The 26,417-nt window shown below is 35.4% G+C and overlaps 1 protein-coding gene across 7 annotated transcripts in view; it reads right to left on the bottom strand.

Annotated features, from left to right (window-relative positions):
* DMXL1 (Dmx like 1) overlaps window positions 1-26,417 on the bottom strand; it is a 166,784-nt gene that overhangs the window by 41,638 nt on the left and 98,729 nt on the right. For 3 of the 7 annotated variants that reach the window (XM_058277529.2, XM_058277531.2, XM_058277549.2), the window contains exons 29-34: window positions 21,320-21,498; window positions 17,133-17,275; window positions 6,958-7,043; window positions 5,612-5,813; window positions 4,645-4,762; window positions 311-373 (exon numbers count right to left, since the gene is read on the bottom strand). In XM_058277529.2, coding sequence (XP_058133512.1) covers window positions 311-373; window positions 4,645-4,762; window positions 5,612-5,813; window positions 6,958-7,043; window positions 17,133-17,275; window positions 21,320-21,498 — 791 coding nt within the window. Of the gene's footprint in view, window positions 1-310; window positions 374-4,644; window positions 4,763-5,611; window positions 5,814-6,957; window positions 7,044-10,764; window positions 10,869-17,132; window positions 17,276-21,319; window positions 21,499-26,417 lie in introns of those variants that run through there. The other 4 variants (XM_058277537.2, XM_058277541.2, XM_058277554.2 and 1 more) reach the window with 2 other exon arrangements.

Below are 26,417 nucleotides of genomic sequence, written 5' to 3'. Positions count from 1 at the left end.
CTAGTACCTAATATTTTACAATGGCTATTGGAATTATACTTATTAAGAACTTCAGTTGTAGTTAGTCAGAAAAATCTGTAGCCAAAACAGGATACATTCAACTTCCCTTAAAACTGCATTCTCTTATTTAAAGAGAACAGAAAAAATGTTTATGATCACAATATTTACACTGTAAAAATACAGAAAGGATAATCTGAAGAAATAATATTTAATTCTATTGTTAAAATCTAGTCCAAAACTAAAATCCAAATGTTTTGTTTTTCGCTTTAAAGAATGCAATTTCTAATTTCGGTTGAATGCTATTTTGTACCTTATTGATGTTTGGCTCCTCCACCATAGAATTTTTGATCGTTTCATTGCTGTCCTCTAATGACTTCATCAAGAAAGAATAACCACATGACAAAGAGTAAAGATGAGATGTAAAATGCAAAATATTGGGGATATTTTTTTCAAATATTTAAACCAAATCTACTAGAAAACAGCACTGCAACTCAGTTATTACTTTTTAAAATTTTGTACACCTTAAAAGAAATGTCTGTGTGTGGTGCATTGTTAGGGGATAGGGAAAGATTAATCCCTTAGAACCAATTAAACACTGTAGTAAATTTTATTTCCAAGCAATTTTATTCTGAAATGTTAAATTGGATATCAAAGCAAGACTGAGCCTAACGTACTTTATATTACTAATTTCAGAACAACTGGTGTCAGAGTAGTAGCAACTGAATAACTATCTTATACTTAAGTATATCCTGTTCTCCATGATATCTTAGGAAAACCTCCTTATTAGAAAATTTCAGTTTCCTAGGTTTCTAATTCTCTCCTTTACCTGCTTTATCCAGAAACAGCCAATAAACTGCTTGGAGGCATACATCTTTTTAAAAAGGGGGTATTATCAGCACTTGTAAAAGAAGGAATTGCTTCAAGATCTTCAGAGTTCAGAAAAATAAGAAAATAGGAAAAAGAATTGGGGACAAAGATAGCAGCTATAAACATTTTATGCTTGAAATGACTCAGACTTAGACTATCATCTGTACTAAATTTCCACAAATAGGGAGGACCTTATTATTTTTTAAATGTATGTACCAGTGAATCACATTATAAAGGAAAAGAAACAATCTGAGGATATACCAGGATTTTAAGATTAGATGAAAAACTGTAAAATTTAACTTTCACAAAGTAAAAAGGAAATAGCTATGGTTTATATACTTTGCATGACCTCACAACAAAAATATATAATCCGTCACGTTTCCTAGCCATCTAAAAAATGTTACTTTGACTCAGATATTTAATCACAATCATTATTTTATAGATATAAAAGATACAAGTAAATTTTGTTGACACTAAAAATAGGCTATTCAACTTTCTAGTAAAGATTAAATATTTATTTCTTTGTATACCCTGCATACCAAATCTAAAGTTTAAGATTCCATTTAATTTCATTCAGCCTATGTTTTACTATATCAAATTGTTTCTTTTCATAACCTTTTATCAAAAAGTCACTACTTCTAAGACCATCAATATCAAGAAAAAACAACAGAAAAACTACAATTACTAACAACTACCATTAACCATGCCAGGTTTTAAATTAAACCTACTACTCAAAATACTGCAAAATATGGGGTATTGTAATCATTTTGAAGAAAGAAAAATTTAGAGATATTATGTAGCTTATTGGTAGTTACAAAGCATTTAGTCCCAAATCATATTCATATTCATATTTATGTCTTTTTTTTTCCTTTCTTTTTTATGAGGTACTGAGGGCTGGGGATTGAATCCTGGGACCTTGCATGTGGGAAGATGGAGCTCAACTACTGAGTCACACTGACTTCCCTGAGTTGGTTTTTCCATTTTGTTTTGCTTGTTTTTTGTTTTTGTTTTTCCAGGAGGCACTAAGAACCAAACCTGGGACCTCCCATGTGGAAGGCAAGTGCTCAGATGTACTTGAGCCACATCTGTTCCCATAATCATGCTTTTGATTAATATAACACAAAAAGTTTTAAAGTTATCTTAATATATAATGAAACTGCTAAGAAAACTAGAGGTAAAATAATAGAGAAATGTACAAATGTGTAGTCAATTATCGTGTGCATTCTGACTTGGTTCTACTACTCTGCATTCCTTCCCTGAATCAAATGGCCAATCCAGTAGCAACAGGTTTTGTTTATTTTCAGAACTATTTAATTTCTGAAATTCACTAAATATGTAGGTACTAGAAAAATAAGCTGTTTCTACAGCTGCATCAAACAAGGAAATTTAAAACAATGATTTTGTACTTGAAATTATTTAAGCCAATTTGCACATTCATATTACAAAGTGCACAAAAGAAATCCAAGAAGTAAAACATATCTATAATACAATACAGCAGTGTTTTACAACCTACATCAAAATGGTTTAACCTGTAAAAAATTATTTTATACAAAGATGTATTTAAAATAAAATATGAAACATTATTTCACCAATAAATATATCCTAATTAGTCTGACACTGTTATCTAGAGAACTCATTGTTAATTTGTATTTAACCAAATAATTTCTTGAGCTGTTTTAAGGTAATTCATACAGCAAATATTTAAAATATATTTTATATAAGATTAAGTAGGAATACATACCAAGACACAGTCAAAATTCTGAGTCAGCAAGAAGACTACATATTTTGTTTCCTAACTTGGCTTTTGACTATATTTACAATAATCAGGCAAAGAGTAAATAAGGTTGCCTGTAGTTCCCTCTTCTAAATTAGTACTTGAGAGACTGAGATAAATGTCATTCTTTTTTCCAAGATGATTAGATGCCATTTTGCTTTTTTGCTAACTTGTCTATTGAGAAGCCATTCTATTTTTAAATTTCTGGTCTTTGGACAGGCAATATGTCCCAGTAGTTTGGATATTACTGATGAATTCCAAAAAGAAATATTGGATTATATTTGTAAACTGATCTTTTCCTCTGGACACATAAGATTATAATAGATTCATAGGTTTACTTGATTAAGTAATTATGTAAACCGCTTGTGCCAGTAGGGTGTTGGATAAAAGGCATGGCAAAGGACAGAGTTAAGGGTTCTTAATGTTGGAGTTGGATGCTGAAGCCTTAATCAGGAGCCCTAGGAAGAGAGGAAACCTGAGCCCAGGAAGAAGCAAGCCTTGGGAAGAAAGAAACCTCGAATTCAGAGAGAAGCAAGACCCTGGAAGGGAGGAACCCAAAAGCCTGAACCCCCACAGTCGTTGGCAGTCATCTTGCTCCAACATGTGAAAATAGACCACTTTGGTGAGGGAAGTAACTTACGCTTTCTGGCCTGGTAACTGTAAGCTCCTACCCTAAATAAATACCCTTTATAAAAACCAATCCATTTCTGGTATTTTGCATCAGCACCCCTTTGGCTGACTAACACAGATTTTGGTACCGAGGAGTGGAGAAGTGCTTTTGCAATTACCGCAATGCTGGGACGGTTTTATAATAGGTAAGGGGTATTTTTCGGAGGAATTGTGAGATGCTTGATGGAAAAGGCCTGGATCGCTTTGAAGAGACTGTTGACAACAATATGGATGCTAAAGAGACTTTTTATGGTCCTTAGAAGTAAATAATGAAACTATTAATGGAAACTGGAGGAAAGGTGATCTGTGTTTTGTTCTGTTTTTTAAAGATTTACTTTATTTCTCTCCCCTTCTCCTCCTCACTGTCTGCTTTCTGTGTCCATTTGCTGTGTGTTCTTCTGTGTACGCCTGCATTCTCGGAGCACTGGGAATCTGTGTCTCTTTTCATTGCGTCATCTTACTGCGTCAGCTCTCCGTATGTGCAGTGCCACTCCTGGGCGGGCTGCGCTTTTTTTCACATGAGGTGGCTCAATGCGGGGTGCACTCCTTGTGCGTGGGGCTCCCCTAGGTGGGGGACACCCCTGCGTGGCATGGCACTTCTTGTGCGCAGCAGCACTGCGCGTGGGCCAGCTCATCACATGGGCCAGAAGGCCCTGGGTTTGAACTCTGGACCTCCCATATGGTAGGCGGGCACTCTATCAGTTGAGCTACGTCCACTTCCCTGATCGTGTTTTAAAGTTACATAGAACTTAGCAAGAGTAACTCCTGGTGTTTCACGGAAGCAAAATTTGAAAATGGTGAGCCTGGGAGATGTTGGCTGTCCAAAGATGAGCCAGGAAACTCTCTCCCAAGGAATCACTTACCCCCTTAAGGCACTCAACAGACTGGGTTAAGCATCACTCACTGCTGATGCAATCTCCCCAATCGATGCAATTATAACCAGCCATCTATGATTTACCACTGCAGTAAAGGTAACGGTGACCAAAGTCCATAAATGCCCCTGTACCACAGTTAGCTCAGTGCTTGCCTGACCAAACAACTGGGCACAATTACCTGGCTGAGTTGACACAATAGCCTAACCGTCACAAATATAAACTAAACCAACATATTTTTTTGGGAAAAAAGCCTCAAATAAATCTTACTTTAAATTTACTTGAGTTTAGGATAACACTGTGGTCCCTCTTCTTTTCAATGATTTCTAAATATTAATTGTATAATACATGTTTATGATATAAAATGGAGTTTACAAAAATCTATAAAATTCAACTCATTCTTCATGGTTACATGATAAAGCCTTCAATAATAAATAGTAAAGAGTATTAACTTAAACACACCTCATTTAGACACCGCTTTTTTGTGAATATATTTCTGATAAAAGTTTCCTGAATTTCTTCCTGCTTCACCAAGTACTGCCAAAGCCTCCTCACAGACAGTGCTAGATGGTGCTTAGATCTATAGAAAATGGAAATATCATTATACACTTTAAAATTTTTGATTAACTCAATCACATTTCCTTGGTGTTGATATATCAATGTTTATCATGGTTAACTAGAATCAAATCATTATCACTGAGGACAGGACTTGCCAAACTTTTTCTTGAAGGACTGTATGGTAAATATTTTAGACTTTGGAGGCCCTATGTTCTCTATTCACAACTACCCAAAACTCTGCCACTCTAGTTGAAAATCAGCCATAGGTGATATGCAAATGAATGGGCATGGCTATAGTCCAATAAAACTTTATGTGCAAAAGTAGGGGTGGGGTTAGGATTTGAATACAGGCCACAGTTTCTGGCCTACGGAAATAAGATCTAACATAAATAGGTATATTCATATTGTTTTGCATAAAGACTTTCTTGAGGCAAGAACAGCACTGATTTACCTTTTGGTGCAAATTCTTTATCTTTACCCAGACAATAAAATAATTTGCTTACCATATATTTTGAATAGCATTAATCTACAGCAGGCCTTCATATCCACCCTACTTATTGTTTTTGTAAATAAAAGTATATTGGATCACAGTAATACCCATACGTTTATTATATATTGCCTACAGTTGATTTTACACTATAAGGGCAGAGTTGAGTAGTTGTGACAAAGAGTGTATGGTCTACAAAACTGAAAATATTATCTGGACAGAAGTTTGCTGACCTCTGGACTACATTATACATCACAAAGGCACAGGTAGGTAGGCTAGAACAGCAAATTAAATATAGAAGGTCTTAAATATTTTTTTCTCTAAATAACACCTGACAACTTTCTGATTTAGTAAAAAATCACAGAGTATCCATGAAAAACCTACTTGAAAGGAGTGTTTGTAGGTTCCAGCAAAGCTTTGTGGCGGAGAATTGCAGGACCTACAGACAAACAGTCTTCAGAAGTATGACTTGAGATATAGTTTTGAGGTGGTCCACCAAGAATTTCAAGTCGTCGGAGAAGAACTTGTTCCCAGCACTGAAGAGTTTTTAGAACTGCATGACAAAGTGGTGAACTAACTGGAAGCTCTAAAAAGTGAAAAATAAAATCAATCCACTTTTGTCTTCTACAGTAAAAATGCTATATGCAATTGTAAGAATGACTGAAATAAATATTAATGCAATCTTTGGCAGGGGGAATGTGGAAATAGAGGCTGGCATGAAAATTCAGAAGTTTAAAGAAACAGTGTCATAAACGTACACAGCATTTCAACATAATTAGGTGGCACAGAACAACAGAAAAAAAAGAGTAACCTAAAGTGAAATTATATAGCTTTAATACTAGAACTTGGAATTATAGTTATGACTTTTGATTTAAATTATTGCTGTATCTGTTTCTGCCGACTTTAATTTCATTTGAAAAATATACCTAAAATTATAAAAATATGTCTAGGAGGAAAATTAATTGCTTTAAACTACTCTATAGGCCAATTTCTAAATGGTCTATAAACTTAAGATGTGTTTAGAAGTAAAAGTAATGGAGAAAAAGGGAAAATAAATTAAATAACACCATAGAGCTCAGCACTTTTCCAGTCTTACCCCTACAGAGATCTGATACCACTTTCAACTTTGAGATATTCCTCCTATTTACATCCATATATCTAAATGACCTGATTATACTGTGAGTTCTTGACTTTTCAATTTTAGAAATGAACTGTTGATTTACTGCTATGGCATAGGGAATGAACTTCTCTTCTCTGTGTCACTCCAATATAGTCACATCAAAATTTTTGGCTAAACTGGTATTTTAGTGTTTACCTTATGCATATGTAAATACAATTCACAACTGAACCACTTGGTATATTATCATGCCCCCTCCATCCTGGAGAGCCTTTTCCTCCTCTGAAGTTAATGATGATCTAACTTTTTGCATTTGCTTAGCTTTCTATATATCTACAACTATTTCATAGTTCAACACTAGGTCAGAGCTATAAATAAGGTCTCAATATAGGCAATCATATCAGGTTTAGTTCCCATGTTTTCTTGGCCACTGTCCTCCCAACAAAACCTAACAGTATAATAGACACATTTACACAGGTGGTTGGTTTGGTCAAAAAAACCTGTTTATTAGTAAAAATTTTCCCCACTATTAAAAAACCAAAACAAAAAACCCACAGCATAATAGTAAATAAAAAACAATGGCAACATTCGTTCATATTAATATATTTATTACCTGCGAGATCATGACCAGCAAAGGGATAGAAAGTTTTCAGATTGTTGAGCACCAACTGCACCATTGCCAACCGCATCAATGACCAACTAAATATAAAGTAATGGTGGATCTGTTAAAAATTTACTTAGGTATTTAAAAGAATATACTCCCCTTTGACCCATCAATTCTACTGCTAGAAATCTACCCTGAAGATATACCTCCATAAATACCAAACAAGTATTCAGTTACTCATACCAGCATTACTGCAAAAATAGAAGAAGAGAAAACAACTGAATTGTCCACCATCAGGAGATGACTAGTTCAATAACTACAGTTCTGAACTAGGGAAAACAGATAGCCATAAAAAGAATAAGAAGGATTTTTAAATGTTAATAAGGAGCTATCTCCAGGATGTATTAATAAATATAAAGCAAGTTGCAAAGCATTATATATGGTATGCCATCTTCTATGTAAAAAAGCAGAAGAAATAAGATTATATATAAGCATTTATTTTACAAACAGAAGGATAAACCAGAGACTAATAAAAATAGGTATTGTAGTGTAGAGGAAGAAGTGGGTGGAGGAGACTTCTTATTTCTGAAGACAGACTTCTGTTGCTTGAATCTTTAACCCTATAAATGTTTTACATATTCAAAAAAATAAAACTGAATCAACAGGGAAAGCAAAACAAAACAAAATAGTACATCAATCAGTAAAAGTCTCATTATTTTTGTTCCTTTCAATAAACGAGTACAGTATTCAATGCTCCGAATACACTTGTATCTTTTAGAAAATTTATATTTTTATCACCCCATTAATATACTATATCTTAATAAAATATATTCATCTTTCAGATGTAAACAAAAAATCAAGACAAAAAATAATACACCATCTTTCATGCATGCTAGGATAACATAGCATTGGAGCTGGCAGTTTTGAACATTTACTGAAACACTTTCCAATTTAGAAACAAAAAAAATAAGGTAGGGAGTTCTTGGGAGATGGAAGCAGAGTAGGCAGGCAAGGCTCAACTCTCTACCAAAAACAACAGAGAAAGGGCCAAAGCTGTCCAAGGGTCCTGCTTTGGTGGTTGGCAGACCAGGACAGTGCTTTATAACTCCCAGGAGGGGAAAGGACAGAGAGATGAAGAATCCAAAACAATAAACATGAGTTACTAAACCGCTGGGGAGGCCAGGAAGGGCTCCCATCCCCTGCCCTTAAGACAATAAGCCTAGATAAAACCTCTGGCTTACTGAAGCCAATTAATAGGGGAAGAGGCACCTTTCCTCCCTGTCAGCTGTTACAAGGGAAGAGGGAGGGTAAGTGGGAGGGCTTCTCTTCAGTGATTTGCCAGCAGAGCCCACCTTCCTCTGGCCAAACCAGAAACAGAGGAAAGCAGAGGTTGAAAGAAACACCTCCGGGAAAGAGTTAGCCAAAGATGCTGGCTGGCCAGGAGATTCCAAGGAGAAAAACTGCTTTTAGGTCACTCTCTAGCCATGATTCCTGGGAAAAAATCTGCCCCATTAATGAGTCCAGGGCCCAATTTTGATCATTTAAGCTGGCAATTTTAAAGACTTAGAAAAAGCCGAACAACAAAAAAAAGTGCTGTGGGGAAAAAAAACACTAGGCAAGAGAAACTGACCATCAGAGTAAATTCACCAACATACTCAGATGCCTAAACATCAGCAAAAAATTACAAGCCATATTAGGAAAGAGGAAGACATGACCCAGCCAAAGGGACAAGTCAAATATCCTGAAGAGATATAGGGTTTAAGACAACTAATCAATGATAATCAAACAAATGTCCTAAATCAATTCAAAGAAGTGAAGGACAATAGAACTAAAAACATAAAGGCTATTAAGAAAACACTGAGTTAGCATAAAGAATAATCTGAAAGACAGCAAAGAAAAGTAACAAAGTTTATAGGAATGAAAGACTTGATGGATGAGATTAAAAACACATTAGGAAAGCAGATCTGGCTCAATGGGAGCCATATGGGAGGTCCAGGGTTCAAACCCAGGGCCTCCTGACCCATGTGATGAGCTGGCCCATGTGCAAGGCTGATGCATGCAAGGAGTGCTGTGCCACGCAGGGGTGTCCCCCACATAGGGGAGCCCCATGCACAAGGAGTGCACCCTGTAAGGAGAGCTACCTTGCAAGAAAAAAGTGCAGCCTGCTCAGGAGTGGTGTGGCACACATGGAGAGCTGATGCAGCAAGATGATGCAACAAAAAGAGACACAGATTCCCGGTGCCGCTGACAAGAATACAAGTGGACACAGAAGAACATACAGTGAATGGATGCAGAGAGCAGACAACTGGGGTGGGGGAAGGGGAGAGAAAAAAAAATCTTAAAAAAAAAATACATTAGAGGCACATAACAGCAGATTTGAATTCCTCAAAGACAGGATTAGTAATTTCAAGGACAGAATATATGAGCTGGGAAATAGAGTAGAACACAGGGAGAGAAGAATGGGAAAAAATGGAACAGGGTCTCAGGGAACTGAATGGCAATGTGAAACAAAAAAACATATGCATGATTGGTCTCCCAGGAGGAGAAGAGAATGGAAAGGGGACAGAAAGAATATTTAAGGAAATAATGACTGAAAACATTGCAACCCTTACAAACAATACAAATTTCAATATCTAAGAAGGACAATGCACCTAAAACAGAATAAATGTGAACAGACCTGCTCTGAGATACCTACTATTGAGAATGACAAATATCAGATAAAGAGAGGATTCTGCAAGCAGCATGAGAAAAGCAAAGCATCACATATAAGGGAAACTTGATAGGTTAAGTGCCAATCTCTGTTCAGAAACCATGGAGGTGAGAACAAAGTGGTATGATGTATTTAAGGTGCAGAAAGAGAAAAATGGCCAACCAAAAATTCTGTATCTTGCAAAACTACCCTTCAAAAATGAGAGTGAGATTAAAATCTTCACAGACAAAAACTGAGAGAGTATGTTACCAAAAGACAAGAATTACAGGAGATACTAAAGGAAGTGCTGCAACCTGCAAGGAAAAAACAAGGGTGAGTGACTTGGAGAAAAGTATACAAATGAATGATTTTTAGGAAAGGTAAATTAATGGGAAATGACAGACAATAGTTAGATGCAACAATGAAAAGCCAAAGGACAAAATGGATGAAGTAAGTAATGTCTTCATAGCAACAACACTGAATATTAATGAATTGAACTTCCCAATCAAAAGACACAGACTGACAGAATGGATAAAAAAATTATGAGGGGAGCAGATGTAGCTCAGTGGTTCCATGTATGAGGTGCTGGATTCAATCCCCAGTAACTCCAAAAAAAAAATAGAGCCATCTAGATGCTGTCTACAAGAGATTTGTGTCAGAAGCAAATACAACAAAGTTGAAAGTAAAAAGCTAGAAAGTAAAAGGCTGGAAAAAGATAATCCTTGCAAATAATAACCAAAGAAAGAACTAATATTAGCTATACTAATATTGGACAAAATAGAATTTAAATGCAAAACTGCTATAAGGAATGAAGAAGGTCATTATATATTAACAAAAGGGACAGTTCACCAAGAAGAAATAACTATAATAAATATTTATGCACCTAATCTGGGTGCCCTAAGAAATATGAGGCAAACAATGGCAAAGGTGAAGGGCAAAACAGATGTCTCTACAGTAATAGTTGGAGACTTCAATACATCACTCTTAGTGTTGGATAGAACATCTGGACAGAGGATAAACAAAGAGAGAGCTTGAATAATATGATAAATGTACTAGATCTAACAGACATTTATAGAGAATTACATACCAGAACAGCAGGAGATATATTTTTTTCAAGCGCAGATGGATCCTTCCCATGCACAGACTACATGTTGGGTCACAAGACAGGTTTCATACATTTATAGAGATTGTAATTATACAAAACACTTGCTCTGATTACAATGGAATAAAGCTGGAAGTCAATAATGGATGAAAAAAAGGAAAATTCATAAATATATGGAGATTAAACAATGCACTCTTAAACAATCAGTGGGCCGAAGATGAAAATACAAGAGAATTCAGTAATATCTTGAGAAGCATGAAAATAAGGACACAACATATCAAAACCTATGGGACAAGGAAGCAGCTGTGGCTCAATCAGCTGGGCTCCCATCTACCACATAGGAGGCCCTGGGTTCGCGTCCCAGGGCCTCCTTGTGAAGGCAGGCTCGCCCACATGCTGTGGAGAGCCACCAGCCCATAAGCACTGCAGAGAGTTGGGCTCAGCAAGGTGACGCATGAAAAAGGGAGACAAGCAAAAATGCAGAAGAGCGCACAGCAAATGGACACAGAGAGCAGACAGCAAGCAAGAAGCCGCAAAGGGCGGGATTAAAAATACAAACACCAAAACCTATGGGACACCACACAGGGAGTGCTGACAGGGAAATTTATAGCCCTCAAGGCTTACATTAAAAAAGAAGAAAGAGGTAATTTCTTCCAAAACTTGGAACAGGAAAGAATACTACCAAATGAATTCTATGAAGCCAACATCACCCTAATACCAAAACCAGATAGAGATACTATGAAATAAGAAAATTATGTATCAATATCTTTAATGAAGAGAAATGCAAAACTCCTCAAAAAAATACTTGCAAACTGAATCCAAATGCATATTTAAAGAGTTATACCATTGGGAAGTGGTTGCAGCTCAACTGACAGAGCATCTGCCTACGATATGGAGGGTCCAGGGTTCAATACCCAGGACCTCCTGACCTATGTGGTGAGCTGGCCCACACACAGTGCTGCTGTGTACAAAGTGTGCCATGCCACGCAGGGGTGTCCCCCGCGTAGGGTTGCTCCATGTGCAAGGAGTGCAGCCCGCAAGGAGAGCTGCCCCACACGAAAAAAGAACAGCGTGCCTGGGCATGGGGCCGCACACATGGAGAGCTGATGCAGCATGATGCACAACAACAACAACAAAAAGCAACACAGTTTCCTGGTGCTGCATGACAAGAATGCAAGCAGACAAAGAACACACAGCAAATGGACACAGAGAGCAGACAACGGAGGGCTGGGGGGGATGAGGAAAAAAAAAAAAAGAATTATATACCATGATCAAGTGGGTTTTATCCCAGGTATGCAAGGGTGGTCCAACACAAGAAAAACAATTACTGTAATAAACCATATTAATAAACCAAAGAAGAAAAATGACAAGATCCTATCAATTGATGCAGAAAAGGCATTTGACAAAATACAACATTCTTTCTTGATTAAGAAAACACTCCAATAATAGCAAAAAGAAAACTATAAATTAAAAAAAAAATGAAAAACACTCCAAAAGATAGGAATAGAAGGAAGCTTTCTCAATATGGTAAAGTGCATACATGAAAACCTAAAGCTAGTATTATACTCCACAGTGAAAGACTGAAAGCTTTCCATTGAGATCAGGAACCAAACAGGTATGCCCAATGTGATGACTGTTATTCAATATTATGCTAGAAGTTCTAGGTAGAGCATTTAGACTAAGTAAAGAAATAAAAGGCACTCATATAGGAAAGAAAGAAGTAAAACTTTCACTATTAGCTGATGTTAGGATCCTATATCTAGAAATATCCGAAAATCCACAACAAAGCTATTAGAACTAATAGACAAGTTCAGCAAAGTGGCAAGGTACAAGATTAATACATAAAAATCAATAGTGTTTGTATACAATACTGATGAGCAATATGAGGAAATGAGAAAATAATTCAATTCATAATAGCAACTAAGAGAATCAAATATTTAGGAATAAGCTTAGCCAAGAACTTAAAGGACCTGTATTCAGAAAACTATAAAATATTGATAAAAGAAACCAAAGAGGACTTAAATAAATAAAAGGACATTCTATGTTCACACACCGAAAGACAAAATATCATTAAGATAGGGAAGTGGACTTGGCCCAATGCACAGGGCATCTGCCTACCACATGGGAGGTCCGCGGTTCAAACCCGAGGCCTCCTTGACTGGTGTGGAGCTGGCCCATACACAGCACTGATGCACGCAAGGAGTGCCGTGCCATGCAGGGGTGTCCCCCGTGTAGGGGAGCCCCAAGCGCAGGGAGTGCGCCCTGTAAAGAGAGCCCCCAGTGCGAAAGTACAGCCTACTCAAGAATGGCGCCACACATACGGAGAGCTAACACAACAAGATGATGCAACAAAAAGAAACACAGATTCCTGGTGCCACTGATAAGGATAGAAGCAGTCACAGAGGAACACACAGTGAATGGATACAGATATCAGACAATTGGGGGGGGAGGGGGAAGGGGAGAGAAAAATAAAAATAAAAATAAAAATAAAAAAAGAAGAAAATCTTAAAAATAAATAAATATCATTAAGATGTCAATTCTACCCAAACTGATATACAACATAATCTGAATAAAAATCCCAATAGCCTTTTTTGCAGAAATGGAAAGCCAATTACCAAATTTATTTGGAAGGCGAAGGCAACAAATACCAAAAACGTCTTTAAAAAATAGAGTCAAGTTGCAGGACTCTTACTTCCTGACTTTAAAGCATATTACTTAGCTACAGTGGAAAAACAAAAAACCAAAACAGTATGGTACCAGCATACAGATCGAAAGATTGACAAATGGAACCCAACTGAGAACTTAGAAATATAGACCCTTACATCTATGGTCAAGCAATTTTTGACAAGACTGTCAAGCCCTCCCAGCTGGGCCAGAGCAGTCTGTTCAACAAATGGTGCTGGGAGAAATGGATATCCATTGCCAAAACAAAGAAAGAGGACCCCTATTTCACACTTACAAAAATTAAATCAGAATGTATCATGGACCTAAATAAAAAAGCAATAAACATAAAACTCCTAGAAGAAAATGTAGGAAAACATCTTGAAGATCTCATGGTAAGCAGCAGTTTCTTAAATCTTACAAACAAAGCACATGCAACAAAAGAAAAAACAGATAAATGGGAACTCCTCAAAATTAAACACTTCTGCACCTCAAAGGACTTTGTCAAAAGGGTAATAAGGCAGCCAACTCAATGAGAGAAAATATTTGGAAATCCCGTATCCAATAAAGTTTTAATATCCATGATATATAAAGAGGTACTATGACTTAACAATAAAAAGACAAACTACTCAATTAAAAAATGAGCAAAAGACTTGAAGAGACAATTGTCTGAAGAAAAAATACAAATGGCAAAAAAACAAAACAAAAAATGTTCAGCATCACTAGCTTTAGGGAAATGCAAATCAAAGCTACAATGGAAATCATTTCACATTTTGAATGGTTGCTATTAAAAAGTTGGAAAACTACAAGTGTTGGAGAGAATGTGAAGAGAGAGGAACACTTTTTCTCTGTTGGTGGGAATGTAGAATGGTATAGCCACTGTGGAGGACTTTAGTTCCTAAGGAAGTTGACTACAGACTTCCCATGTGACCTGGCAATACCACTAGGTGTGGAACCAGAAGAACTGAGAGCAATGACAAGAACAGACACCTGCACACCAATGTTCATAGTGGCATTATTCACAATTGTCACAACATGGAAACAATCCAGGGGTTCATCAAATGATGAATGGATCAACAAATTGTGGAGTATACACACAATGGAATATCATGCAGCGGTAAGAAGTAATGAAGTCGTGAAACATATGACAACATGGATGAACCTGGAGGGCATTATGTTGAGTGAAGCAAGCCAGATACAAAAGGACAAATACTGTATGATTGTACTATTATGACCTAACTATATTATGTAAACTCATGGAGTTAATAATTAGAATACAGTCATCAGAAAATAGAATGAGGGGGAGAATTAAAAGCTGCAGGTTTGATTTGTGCAGAGCTGCTAAAAATGTTGTTTGTAAATCTCTGGAAATGAATAAAAATTGTGAAAACACATTGTAGTGTTTGTAACTAGCAGGGCTATTATATGAATATGACAGTGCTTGAAAGGGAAAGTCTAAAGTCATGAATATTAATAGAAGGAAAACTAAAATATGTAACATGGAACTGTATAACAGTGAAACCTTACATGAAATATGAATATGGGTAATATTGCATATATAAGACTGTTTATACAAAATAAATACACAAATGAGCTAGAGAGATGGAAACAGAATCACAGTGATGCACAGCAGGGGAAGCACAGAGAGACTGAGAGTTGAGTTTTTTTGTGTGTGTGTGCCTATTTTTTGTTTATTATTATTATTATTATTATTATTATATTTGGGATAGTGAAAACGCTCTAATAACAATTGAAGTGATGAATGCATAACTAAGTGATTATACCAAATACCACTGAGTATACACTTTGGATGGATTTATGCTTTACTAGTATGTATCAAAAATTGACATTTGAAAAAAAAATAAGGTAGTGCATTAGAAATAACAAGTTAGTGAAAATTAACAAATAAATATGACCTAACTTAGAGATAACCACTGTTATGTTTTTAGCTACATGTGTTTGGGTTTTTTTCTATACATATAAATATATAAGGATATACTTTTACAAAAACAAGATCCTACAATACATACTTTTTGAAACCTATTTGTTTTCCAATTAATATGCCATGAATATATTCCAGTATAAATTTATATTCTATAATTATATTTTTATCACTTTTACAGTATTCCATCATATATTTACACTGTAATTTAAATAATTCCCAATCTCAGAAGGGAAGAAAATGCCACGATTTCAATCATGAGTTAAAAGGAATGCAAGGTATCCGTCAATTAAAATAAGTAAGTTTTAGGACACAGGAAGTTTGGATATTATGAAAACAATTAAAAAGTATCTTTATTCTTCATGATGTGCTCCAATGATGTTAAGTGGTTATTTTCCCTGATTCCTTAATCTAAATATTACTGAACCCTAAGGGATCCATGGAATGAACTGCAAGAATTCTCTTAAAATTACATGGACCTATTTTGTGTGTCTTTGAATTTTGGGGGAGAAATGGCCTAAAACTTTTACTACCTTTTCATACAGATCTATGACTCCCTGCCAAATTTACAAATGATGTTCAATTACACTTGAATGCTATGAGTAAGTTTGTATAAGCCAAGTATGTGACTTTACCTTTCCTGGTACATATTCTAGTATGAAATGATGGGTTTGTACTACATCATTAATAATCCCTTCCATCTATAATGTGCACGGCTAGGAAGACATCTTTCATGTTTATTGTACTATGGACCCAAATAATTTATATAGTTTAAGAAGAAAACTCTTTATATCAAAAGAAAGACACTGAGGAGAAAACTTAATTAAGAGCATATACAAAATGTTCCGTTTAATAAAAGTGTGTTCTGAGTGCCCCCTAGGTCTGTTGCATTCAGATGTACATATTGAGTACTACACATGTGGGAAGTATTCACATTGATAATCCAGTCCCTCATTATGGTCTGTTAATCCTTAAGTTAAATATGTTTTGGAAACACTACATATCAAAATGTTCTTTTTGGAGATGCCCACTATACATTAGCCTATTTAAAATCTCTGAGACATCCTGCAGTAAAAAATTTAAGCCCAATTTTTCCAAACTTGTGTGTCCACAGAAGTCGTTTTTTAAAGATAGTACTTGGAAGTGGATGTGGCTCAAGCAATTGAGCTCCTGCCTACCACATGGGAGGTCCTTAGTTTGGTTCCAGGTGCCTCCTGGAGAAGATGAGCAAGACAGCAAGCTGGCACAAGGGGCTAGTACGGCAAGATGATGCAACAAAGGAGACATAAAGAGGAAACACAATGAGAGAGACAACAAAGCAGGGAGCAGAGGTTGCTCAAGTGATTGAGCACTTCTCTCCCACAAGGGAGGTCCCAGGTTCAGTTCCTAGTGCCTCTCAAAGAGAAGATGAGAAAATAAATCTTTGAAAAAATTATAAAGGTAGCACTTACTAACATCTTACAGTACAACATGTTCTACAGAAAAGACATTAGATTCTCTAGGCTAAAAAAATGGGGCTTGATTATCTTTGAAGCTGCCAGCAAAGTGCAAGGAATGATCAGATAGCAATATCTGGGAGGAATGATACAAATTATAAATGCACTCATAGATGATCAAAAGCTAACTGTGAAATATTTTATAAGAAAAGGAATTTAACAATTTCAAATAAAGGAATTTGAATTATGTATTATAATTAACTAAACTAATTTTACATATATTACTTTCAAAATTATTTTTATAAAACATGATGTAACCTTTTTCAAAACAGCTTAAAATAAAATATTCCATACCTATATGAATTTGAATTAGAATGCTCTTGGAGATGAAAATCTGAAGCTAAAACATCATCATCATCATCATCATCATCATCATCACTTTCCAGACTCTCTTCTGAATCATATTCTGCTCTACTTTGGGAAAGGGGCAGAAAAGGCTAAAATGAAAAAGTAACAGAATTTATCATTCAAACTTCTGATTTATTACATTCAAATATACAGTCTAACAGCAATTTATTCCATTTTCAGTTATTTCATTATAAGATTTTAATTACTATCTGCTGTTGCTGTTTTGCCATTCTACATCTTTGATATCACTTTACACAATACCCTTATTTATTCATCTATTCCTCAATGTAAAATTTGGTAAGTACTCACTATGTGCCAAATAGTGTACCTGGATATAAGAATTTTTAAGACAGATATGGTCACTGCCCTCAGAGTTTAGATTTTCATGGGAAAGACAGCAAAATAACAGAAAACTAAATTAAAATTTTATTAAGTAGTATGAAGGAAAAAAAGAAATGAGAGCTATGAGAAGAAAACTCAGATAAGGTAGTCATGGATGGTATCTTGGAAAAGTAGAATTTAAGTGAGACCTAAAGGACAAAAAGGAATAAGTCATATGACAAGAGGAAAAAAAGAATTTTAGGCCATGTGGGCAATATTTAAAAGTCTCCAATATGAGAAAGGGTTTGATGTGAAAAAAGAAAAATAATAGTTTGACTGAAGCCTACTAAATAATAGAATAAGTGTGAGGAGAAAGCCTGAAGAGAATAGCTAGTTGGGCCTTGTAGCGCATGGGAAAGAGTGTAATGGAATGCCACTAATCAGAATGCCACTAATCAGTTTTAATCAGCAAAGAGATGTTGAGATTTATATTTTAAGAATATCACTATGACCACTCTGCAATGAGTGGAAGTTAAATGGCAAGAATGGAAATGGAGAGATCAGTAGCTACAGTGAAAGTTAGCAGCCCATTTATAGGTATTAGTGATCAGATGAGGAGAAGAGTCAAGTTATATTTTAGAGCTAGCACTAACAAGATTTGTTGACAGATTTGCAGAACAATGGAAAGTGAGGAAAAGAATGAGATTTGGAGAACAAGGAAAGGTGAGGAAAAGAATGAATCCTGGGTTTCTGGCTTGAGCAACTATGAGCAAGATGTCATTTACTAAAATGAGAACACTCTGGGGTGAAAGGAGAGTTGTTTGGGAAAATAATTATGAAAAGTCTAAATCTTGAAACATACCAAGATTCAGAGGCCAGGCAGAAGAGGAAGGACCAAGAAAGGAGACTATAAGAGATAAATAATGAGGTTAGGAAGAAAACTGGAAGGAACTGGCAACATAAGAACAAGAGAAAAAAAGCATGTCAAGAAGAAGGGAGTGGAAAAGTGTGTTGAATATAACTAAGAGGTCAAAAAGATGAGGATGAAGAAGTTTCAGTTATATTTGATAATACAGAGGCCAGTGGGAACCACAAGAGCTGTTTCAGTGGGGTAGCTAGGTAGGAAATCATGATGGTGAAAAAAGGACATATGGCGGTAGAATCCTATTTTGAAAAGGTGAATGAAAATGGGAAGCAGAGAAATGGGATAGTGGCTGGAAAAAGTTTTGGTGTCAAACAAAGCAGGGGTTTGGAATGGGAAAGAGTCAGCTGAGAGTGAAAGAATTAAAGACAGCAGAGAGTAGTGAAGAAAATCAAGAAGAGGATTCAAAGTAGAACTGACAGAAATGGTCTTTTATAGGAAGGACTCTTTCTCCATTATTAACAGGAGGGAAGAATAAATGTGAGTAAATGTAGATTGATTATATCTTCATGATGGGAAGATAAAAAAGATTTTTGCATGATACTTTCTGTTTTCCTCAGTGACTTATAAAAAAGGTAATCAGGTAAGAGTGAATATGGAAGAGGAGATGTGGGAAGTTTGACCAGTTATAAAATCTTGGACCTAGGGAAGCTAAATAAAGAAACATTAACAGGAGGGTAGGAATTCTGAAATAGCTGAACGATAAGCTTCACAAATCCTTCCCCCAAAAGCAAAAATAAAACTGGACAAAATTGTCAAAAACACTTTTACAAATCTGGAAATTGACCAAAGAGCTAGGACAAATTCAGGAGCATTTATTCAAGAAAACCTACTGAATCCTGGTAAAAACAGAACAGGTGGCACTTAGGCTAGGAGCTGCTCCCATCCCCACCTTTAGCTCCAGGGTACAAAAGTTACCACGGCCAGCATGGCAGGCTGTAAGGACTACGAGTCCTATTGCCTTGTCGGAAAGTACTGACTTTAAAATTCCATGCCCAGGGGCATTATTGAAAAAACAAAAAAACAAACAGAAACAACAAAAAGACAACACAATTTAAAAATGGGCAAAAGATTTAGACATTTCTTCAAAGATACAGAAATGGCCAATAAGCACATGAAAAGATGGCTCAACTTCATTAGCCATTAGGGAAATCCAAATCAAAACTAAGAGATACCATTCCATATCACTAGAACAGCTGCTATTTAAAAAATGGAAAATTTCAAGTATTGGAGAGGATGTGGAGAAAAAGGAACATTCATGCATTGGTACTAAGAATGTAAAATGGTGCAGCTGCTGGGGAAAATAGTGCAGCAGTTCCTCAAAAAGTTAAGTATAGACATATCATATGACCCAGCAAATCTTAATTCTAGGTATGGGACATGAACAGATATTTGCATACCAATGATCACAGCAACATCAGTCAAAATTTTCAAAAGATAGAAGCAATCCAAGCGCCAACAGATGAATGGATAATCTATATGTGGTACATACACACAATGAAATATTATTTAGCCATAAAAAGGAATGAGGCAGAGTATATAGGTAGGAAGTCCTTGCTTTGCACAGGACATGTAAGCTGAAATTGTGCAAATCAATATGAAAAATTATGACTTTTCTATGACCTTAAAAATTTTTTCAAAACACTAAAAACTATCACTAAAAACTATCAAAACACTGAAAACTTACTGTTAGGTATAAATGTATAGGGAAATGAAAAAAATAACATTTATTTAGTATGCTGCAATTTTAAAATACTAATCAAGAATAGTTTGAACTGTGCTTGCCTTCTTCATACAAATGTTTTCAATACAAAGCATCTTTATGCAACTTAGCAAATTGTCATACTCCCTTCTAAGTTTGTATCAGCTTTCAACATTTTATTCTTTGAAGTTTCAGTGTCATGAGATATCACTGAGAACTTCTTCAATGTGAAGTTTTTGGCAAATGTTACTATATCTGGGACATCTTCATTCTTTTTTTACAACCACTTTCCTTATTTATGTCTTAAATTGGTCTTCACTAAGTTCCTCTGCCTGCATATCTAAAGACTTCCAAATGGCAACAACTTTCTCCCAAGTCAGCTACTTCTACAATTCCATTTTACTTTCAATTTGAATTATGATTTTTTAAAAATCAATTTTGTTGATACATATTCCTATGGATGCTTCACTTTCTATTTCTTTGTTGGCCAATTCCCTCTTTTGATTATTCAATTTTATAAAATTTCACAATAGTTTATCATTGGAACACAAGGAGACAAGACAACTATACACTTAGCTGTGAATGACCTGAATAAAAGATGCTCAATGACTAGTCACTAACAGACTTTGAAACAAGTTACCTGATTGACCAATGATCATGATGCACACTGTTATTTGCATGGTGATTTATGAAATGAAGAGCCATCACGGAAGTTTGTACTTTATGTAATTACTCATATTCAATATAGTCTTATAACTAAAACTTGTGCCTATCAGACAGAAGACTAAGCAAAGCAAGGACTGTCTATAGTATAGAAAAGGAAAGAAAAAGTATAGATAACAAAATGACCAGGGTGCTCTGACAGATTCTTGATTCTTTAATTACTATCAAGTATATAAGCATTAAGATATTAACCACGTTCTTTTTTTATCTTGCTAATGTTGTTCTGTTTAAAATGCAAAAGTCATTAATTTATTCAAGTACGGCCTTAAAAACTGGTTGGAAATATGGTCAAAGTATTAAAGGACCAAAATAGAATTTTCTGGAAGGTAGCCTGATAAAAATTAAGACTTTCTAAATCAGAGTGGGAAAATAATATTTGGAAGCATCAACAATTATACTTTTATTTTAAACACTTCTGTTTCCATTTGAATACATAAATACTGATCTGGATAGCACTTTTATTACCTTGGCTATGAAATAGTCCCAAATACTGAGCTCAGGGGGGATGAACTTCTCTTTGACTGTCAGAGACTCCTGGCTTTCTGGTGGTGAGGGAGAGGTCAGTGGGGCAGATTCTCTGCAAGACATTTTTGATGACCTAAAACGTTTGTTCTGTTTTTCTCCTTCTTCTATTAATGAAGAAACTAACAACAAACAAAATAAAGTATTATTAAAGTATGTATTATTTTCACGGTATTTATTTCATCTGTCTTTACATAAAAGGCCTAAGGTTAACTATAAATAAATACAAATAATAAGAAATGACTTTAGTATTATGAAAGTGTAGAGAAAGTAAATAGCAGACAATAAAAAAATTCACCTTGTATAGTGGTCCCTCCTTTTACCTCAATTTGTCCCTCAATTTCTGAATGCTTATCAATCATAAGTTTGGCATAAATAGGATATAAAATCTACCTGTAAATTAGTTTACATGTTAGCTGGTAACATAAGAGGAAATTTCCTACCTCCTTCCATTTCATTTTTTTAAGCATATCATAGATGTCAATGTTAAATAAAGGCAATAACTCACTTCAGAGATTCTTCAGTTTCTACCTGGCCTTATATCTTTATATACAACTATACTTTTTCATAAGAAAATACTTTAAAAATTGAGGGACCTTAACTACTTAATTAAACTGATTCAAACTTTTAGAAATGCACAGAGATGGAATTTTCTAGTTAATGGAAATACAGGAGGAAAAAATGCAATTTTTATGTTTTAACTTTTAAACACTTAACAGATCTTCAGTGTACTTCTGGTATTTCATCTTAGAACACTAAGGGTATTAGCACACACACACAAAGGGTACACATTTCTTTAAGCAACACTAAATCAAAGATGCTTTAAGCAACACTAAGTCAAAGATGCAAATCACTAGCAGAAAATCAAGGATGTCCAAAAAAATAAGCCTGGTCTAAGAGACAGGCAAACAACTCCACATTAAAGTAGACCAATATTCTTCAATTGATACCTACCAAAGGGATACAAATATCTGTGCTGTACTACACTTCTGTTTCACTGTTTGAAGCTGCTCAGTTTGCATAAAAAGCATGCACATGCATTATATCAAGCTTAAAGGCACACTGAGTTTATAACTATAATTTAGTTATAACGGAAAAAAGGAAATTAACAAATATTAATAGATACTAAGAATAAAACATTAGTATTCTAAGATATTGCTAAAAAGTGGTATTAATAATCTTTCAAATGATTTTCAAAGGAGCCATCAGATTAAATGTATAAAATTTTTCTTTGTTTTTATCTGCACTCGATAATTAATAACCTACTTTTTTTTTTTAGGAGGTACCGGAAATTGAACCCAGGACCTTGTATATGAGAAGCAGGTGCTCAACCACTGAACTACATCTGCTCCCCTAATCTACCATGCAATATACCTGTTGCATATACTTACATTCTAAAATCTAAACAGTGCAATTTATCAAATTCTCATCAAGTGAAATATCTTTAGAATATAAAGTTATTTTTTACCTTTCAAAAAATTAATGCTAAGTTTCAAGATAAATTTATCATCTGGCTTTAATATTACAGTTTTCCTTTTTGTTTTTAATTATTAGAAGGCATGTGACACAGAAGCATAGGAAATCTCTGTAAAAATAAAACATACTAACAATGCCAAAATAACAGATTTTGTCAAGATCCCAATGTCATTAAAGAAAATGTTTTACAGTACAGTCTGTTAATTCAGGTATATGACATTAAAATACTGGGAATTTAACATTTAATGTTTAAGTTAAGACCCAATGATAGGTCATGAGGAAAATAAAATGAAATGATTAAAAAAAAAAGACCCAATGATAGGAAACAAAATTTGGCAAGTAGGTCTATGGTATTGAATAGCATATTACTTGAGGTGTTACAAATGAAATGACTTGAGTTATGCCTGCCAGCAAACAAGAAATGATCTGTGGCTTGTCATTAGGGTAGTTGCTCCCTCCTTTTCTTTTAAATTACAGCAAGACTTCAAGCAATTTTATGCTTAAATTAGATTGGCTTAGATTGGTCATGAAGCAAAAGAGGGGCACCAGAAAAAAATACATAGTTGCTGGGTGTTAAATTGTTTTTTTTTTTTAAAAAACAAACCTATCTTATCTATACACCCACTCCCCAATTGTTTTTTGAAAATGATAATAATCAAATACCAAGAACTTCTGCCACTTCTTAGATAAAAACCTACTCAATTGTTCCATTAAGGAAAAAATAGCTACTTTACCAACAACACAGAAGAAAAATAATAGTATTAGGGATGAAGGAAGATAAAACTTGGGTACAGGCAAGTGGATTTGGCCCAACGGATAGGGCATCTGCCTATCACATGGGAGGTCCAAGGTTCAAACCCAGGGCCTCCTGACCCATGTGATGAGCTGGCGCACGCGCAGTGCTGATGCGCACAAGGAGTGCCGTGCCATGCAGGGGTGTCCCCTGGGTAGGGGAGCCCCATGTGCAAGAACTGCGCCCTGTAGGGGGAGCTGCCCAGCATGAAAAAAGTGCAGCCTGCCCAGGAATGGCACCGCACACATAGAGAGCTGACGCAGCAAGATGACGCAACAAAATGAGACACATTTCCTGTGCTGCTGACAAGAATACAAGTAGAAACAGAACACACAGCAAATGGACAGAAAGTAGACAACTGGGAGGGGGTGCAGGGAAGGGGAAAGAAATAAAAAATAAATCTTATAAAAAACAAAAAACAAACGTGGGTATAAAGCTCATGAATTATAAGGGGCACTGAAAGATTAGAAAGTGGCTGAGGAAATTAAGGCACTCAAATGAAAAAGTCAGACAGAATCAAGGCCTGAGCAATAAATTTTTAATATCAATTTCTTATCTCCTTTGTATTCACAGAAAGTCCTTTTTAAAAAGTAGACTTCTATGTAAACACAGTGGACTAAGCATACAATTACACATTCCTTCCCTTCTAAGAACTCCTTCTCTTACCCACAGCACATTCTGCACTGTGGTTTTTATTAGAATTATGGAAGTTACTCCCAGAAGCACTTAAAATGGAAATAGAGAAATGGTTAAGAGGCTATAGCTGAAGAATGGTGATGGGAGGTACAGAGAAGGAAAGAAAAACAATGTTGCTTTTCATCATAAATTCTTCCGTACTACTGGATTTTTTTTCCCCCACACATATATTTTCATTAAAATTATAAGAGGAAGGCGACTAAAATGACATTTATATTTTAGCTTATCATTTTAAATCAGGCATAACCAAATTATTATTCTGAATCTAGATTTGAATGTCATTTATTTAAAACCTGACCTTTTAAAATAAAGCACCTTATTCTTTACTTCTCAATCTAAAGTACCTCCTAAATCATGGTGGCTATTAGCGATTATGCCAGAGGGTATATGAAGCATCAAGAGGCACATTGTGGGGAGCAGATGTCTCTCAAGCTGTTGAGCACCTGCTTCCCACATGGGAGGTCCGGGGTTCAGTCCCCAGTGCCTCCTAAAAACAAAACAAACAACAAGCAAACAAATGAAAAAACCAACTCAGGGGAGCTGATGTGGCTTGGTGGTTGAGTGCCAGTTTCCACATAGAAGATCTGGGGTTTAATTCCTGGCCTTGGTGCCTAAAAATATTGGAAAAAAAAAAAAAAAGAGGCACATTGTCCTAGAACTTCAAATTTAGCTCCAAAACTTCGGGGGCAGGGGAAAGTAAATAATTTAACTGATAGTTTTTAAAAAATGTTAAGTTGAAACACAAATATGAAAATAAAAATCATATAAATTTAATATAAAATAGATTTCAAATCTATTTCTTACTTTTTGTAAGCCAATTCAAGCTAAGTCCTTAGTCTCCTACAAAATATATACTCTTCTATTCTCAAGGTATTTCAAGTAAAAAACATGAGACATACAAATATAAATGAACACAAATTAAGTGTGAAAGAAATCCTCAAAATTTTAATGAGTAAAAATAAGATTTCAAAAGGAAAAAAAAACCCAGGAGATTAAAGGAACAGAGAATTAAAGGTACTTCTTAATTCTCAAAGAAAAAGATTAATGATAAAAACACCTGACAGGTGATACTATCCAGATTCTAGATAAAGTGACACTTGGTATCTTCTTTTGATTATTACCTAGCACAATACCTGGCAACTGCTCCATAAATATCTGTAAAGTGAACTGCAGAACATCTTAATAGAAAGTAATGATTTGTCTCCATATCATACAGCAAGATAGCCTCCAAGGTAAATGAGGTGTAAAATGATTCATTGGAATATAGGTGGAAACTATTAGAACTTCTATTTAGATTTATTTTTCAGTAACTAGGAGGAGAAATAAAGGGAGGAGGGAGGAAAAGGAAAAGAAGACAAGAAGATAAGGACAGTAGGAGGGTGAGTGAGAAACAAAGGAGTGGAGGGAAAGAAGAAGAGAAAAGGGAAGGAGGCAGAAGTAAAGGATGGAAAGAGGGAAAGGGGAAGGGAAAGGAAAGGGAAAAGTAAAAAGAGAAGAAAGGAAAGTAGAAGGAAAATGGCAGGATTAAGGGAAAGAAGGAAGGAAAAGTGGGAATATTGGTAAGGAGAAGAAGAAAATAAGGTTTATAAATGCATAATGTCTGTATCAATGTTAAGTACAGGTATTTATAAGCAATTATACATTGGGGTTTACTCAAGCTTGTTTCAAATATAGAAATAAGTAATCAAAAGTATGGAGATCCCTGCCTAGTGTACTACTTATCAATCACTCCAAAGGCCACATTATGGCTCTGTCTACAACAGGGGTTCTTAACAAGGGGTCCATGAGCTTGAACTGAAATTCAAAAAGAACGTTATTCTTGTGGGGAGGTGCTGGTGAACGTGTGATACATTTATTAAATATTAATAATACACAGTATAGTGTGGACTTAGTAAGGGGTCCATGGTTTTCACCTGACTGGCAAAGGGGAGGTCCATGGAAAAAAAACAGGTTAAGAACCCCTGGTCTGTAAGATTATAGCTCAAATTCAACACACTTATTAAAAATTAGAATGGAGAAAGCATTCACGCCTTTTTGCTACAGTACTCAGGACTGCCAGAAATATCAGAAAATGGG

Source organism: Dasypus novemcinctus, chromosome 2 (assembly GCF_030445035.2).
Source record: "Dasypus novemcinctus isolate mDasNov1 chromosome 2, mDasNov1.1.hap2, whole genome shotgun sequence".
Taxonomy (NCBI): domain Eukaryota; kingdom Metazoa; phylum Chordata; class Mammalia; order Cingulata; family Dasypodidae; genus Dasypus; species Dasypus novemcinctus.
Note: the sequence above shows the minus strand (reverse complement) of the source record. Positions and strands in the feature narration are given on the sequence as shown.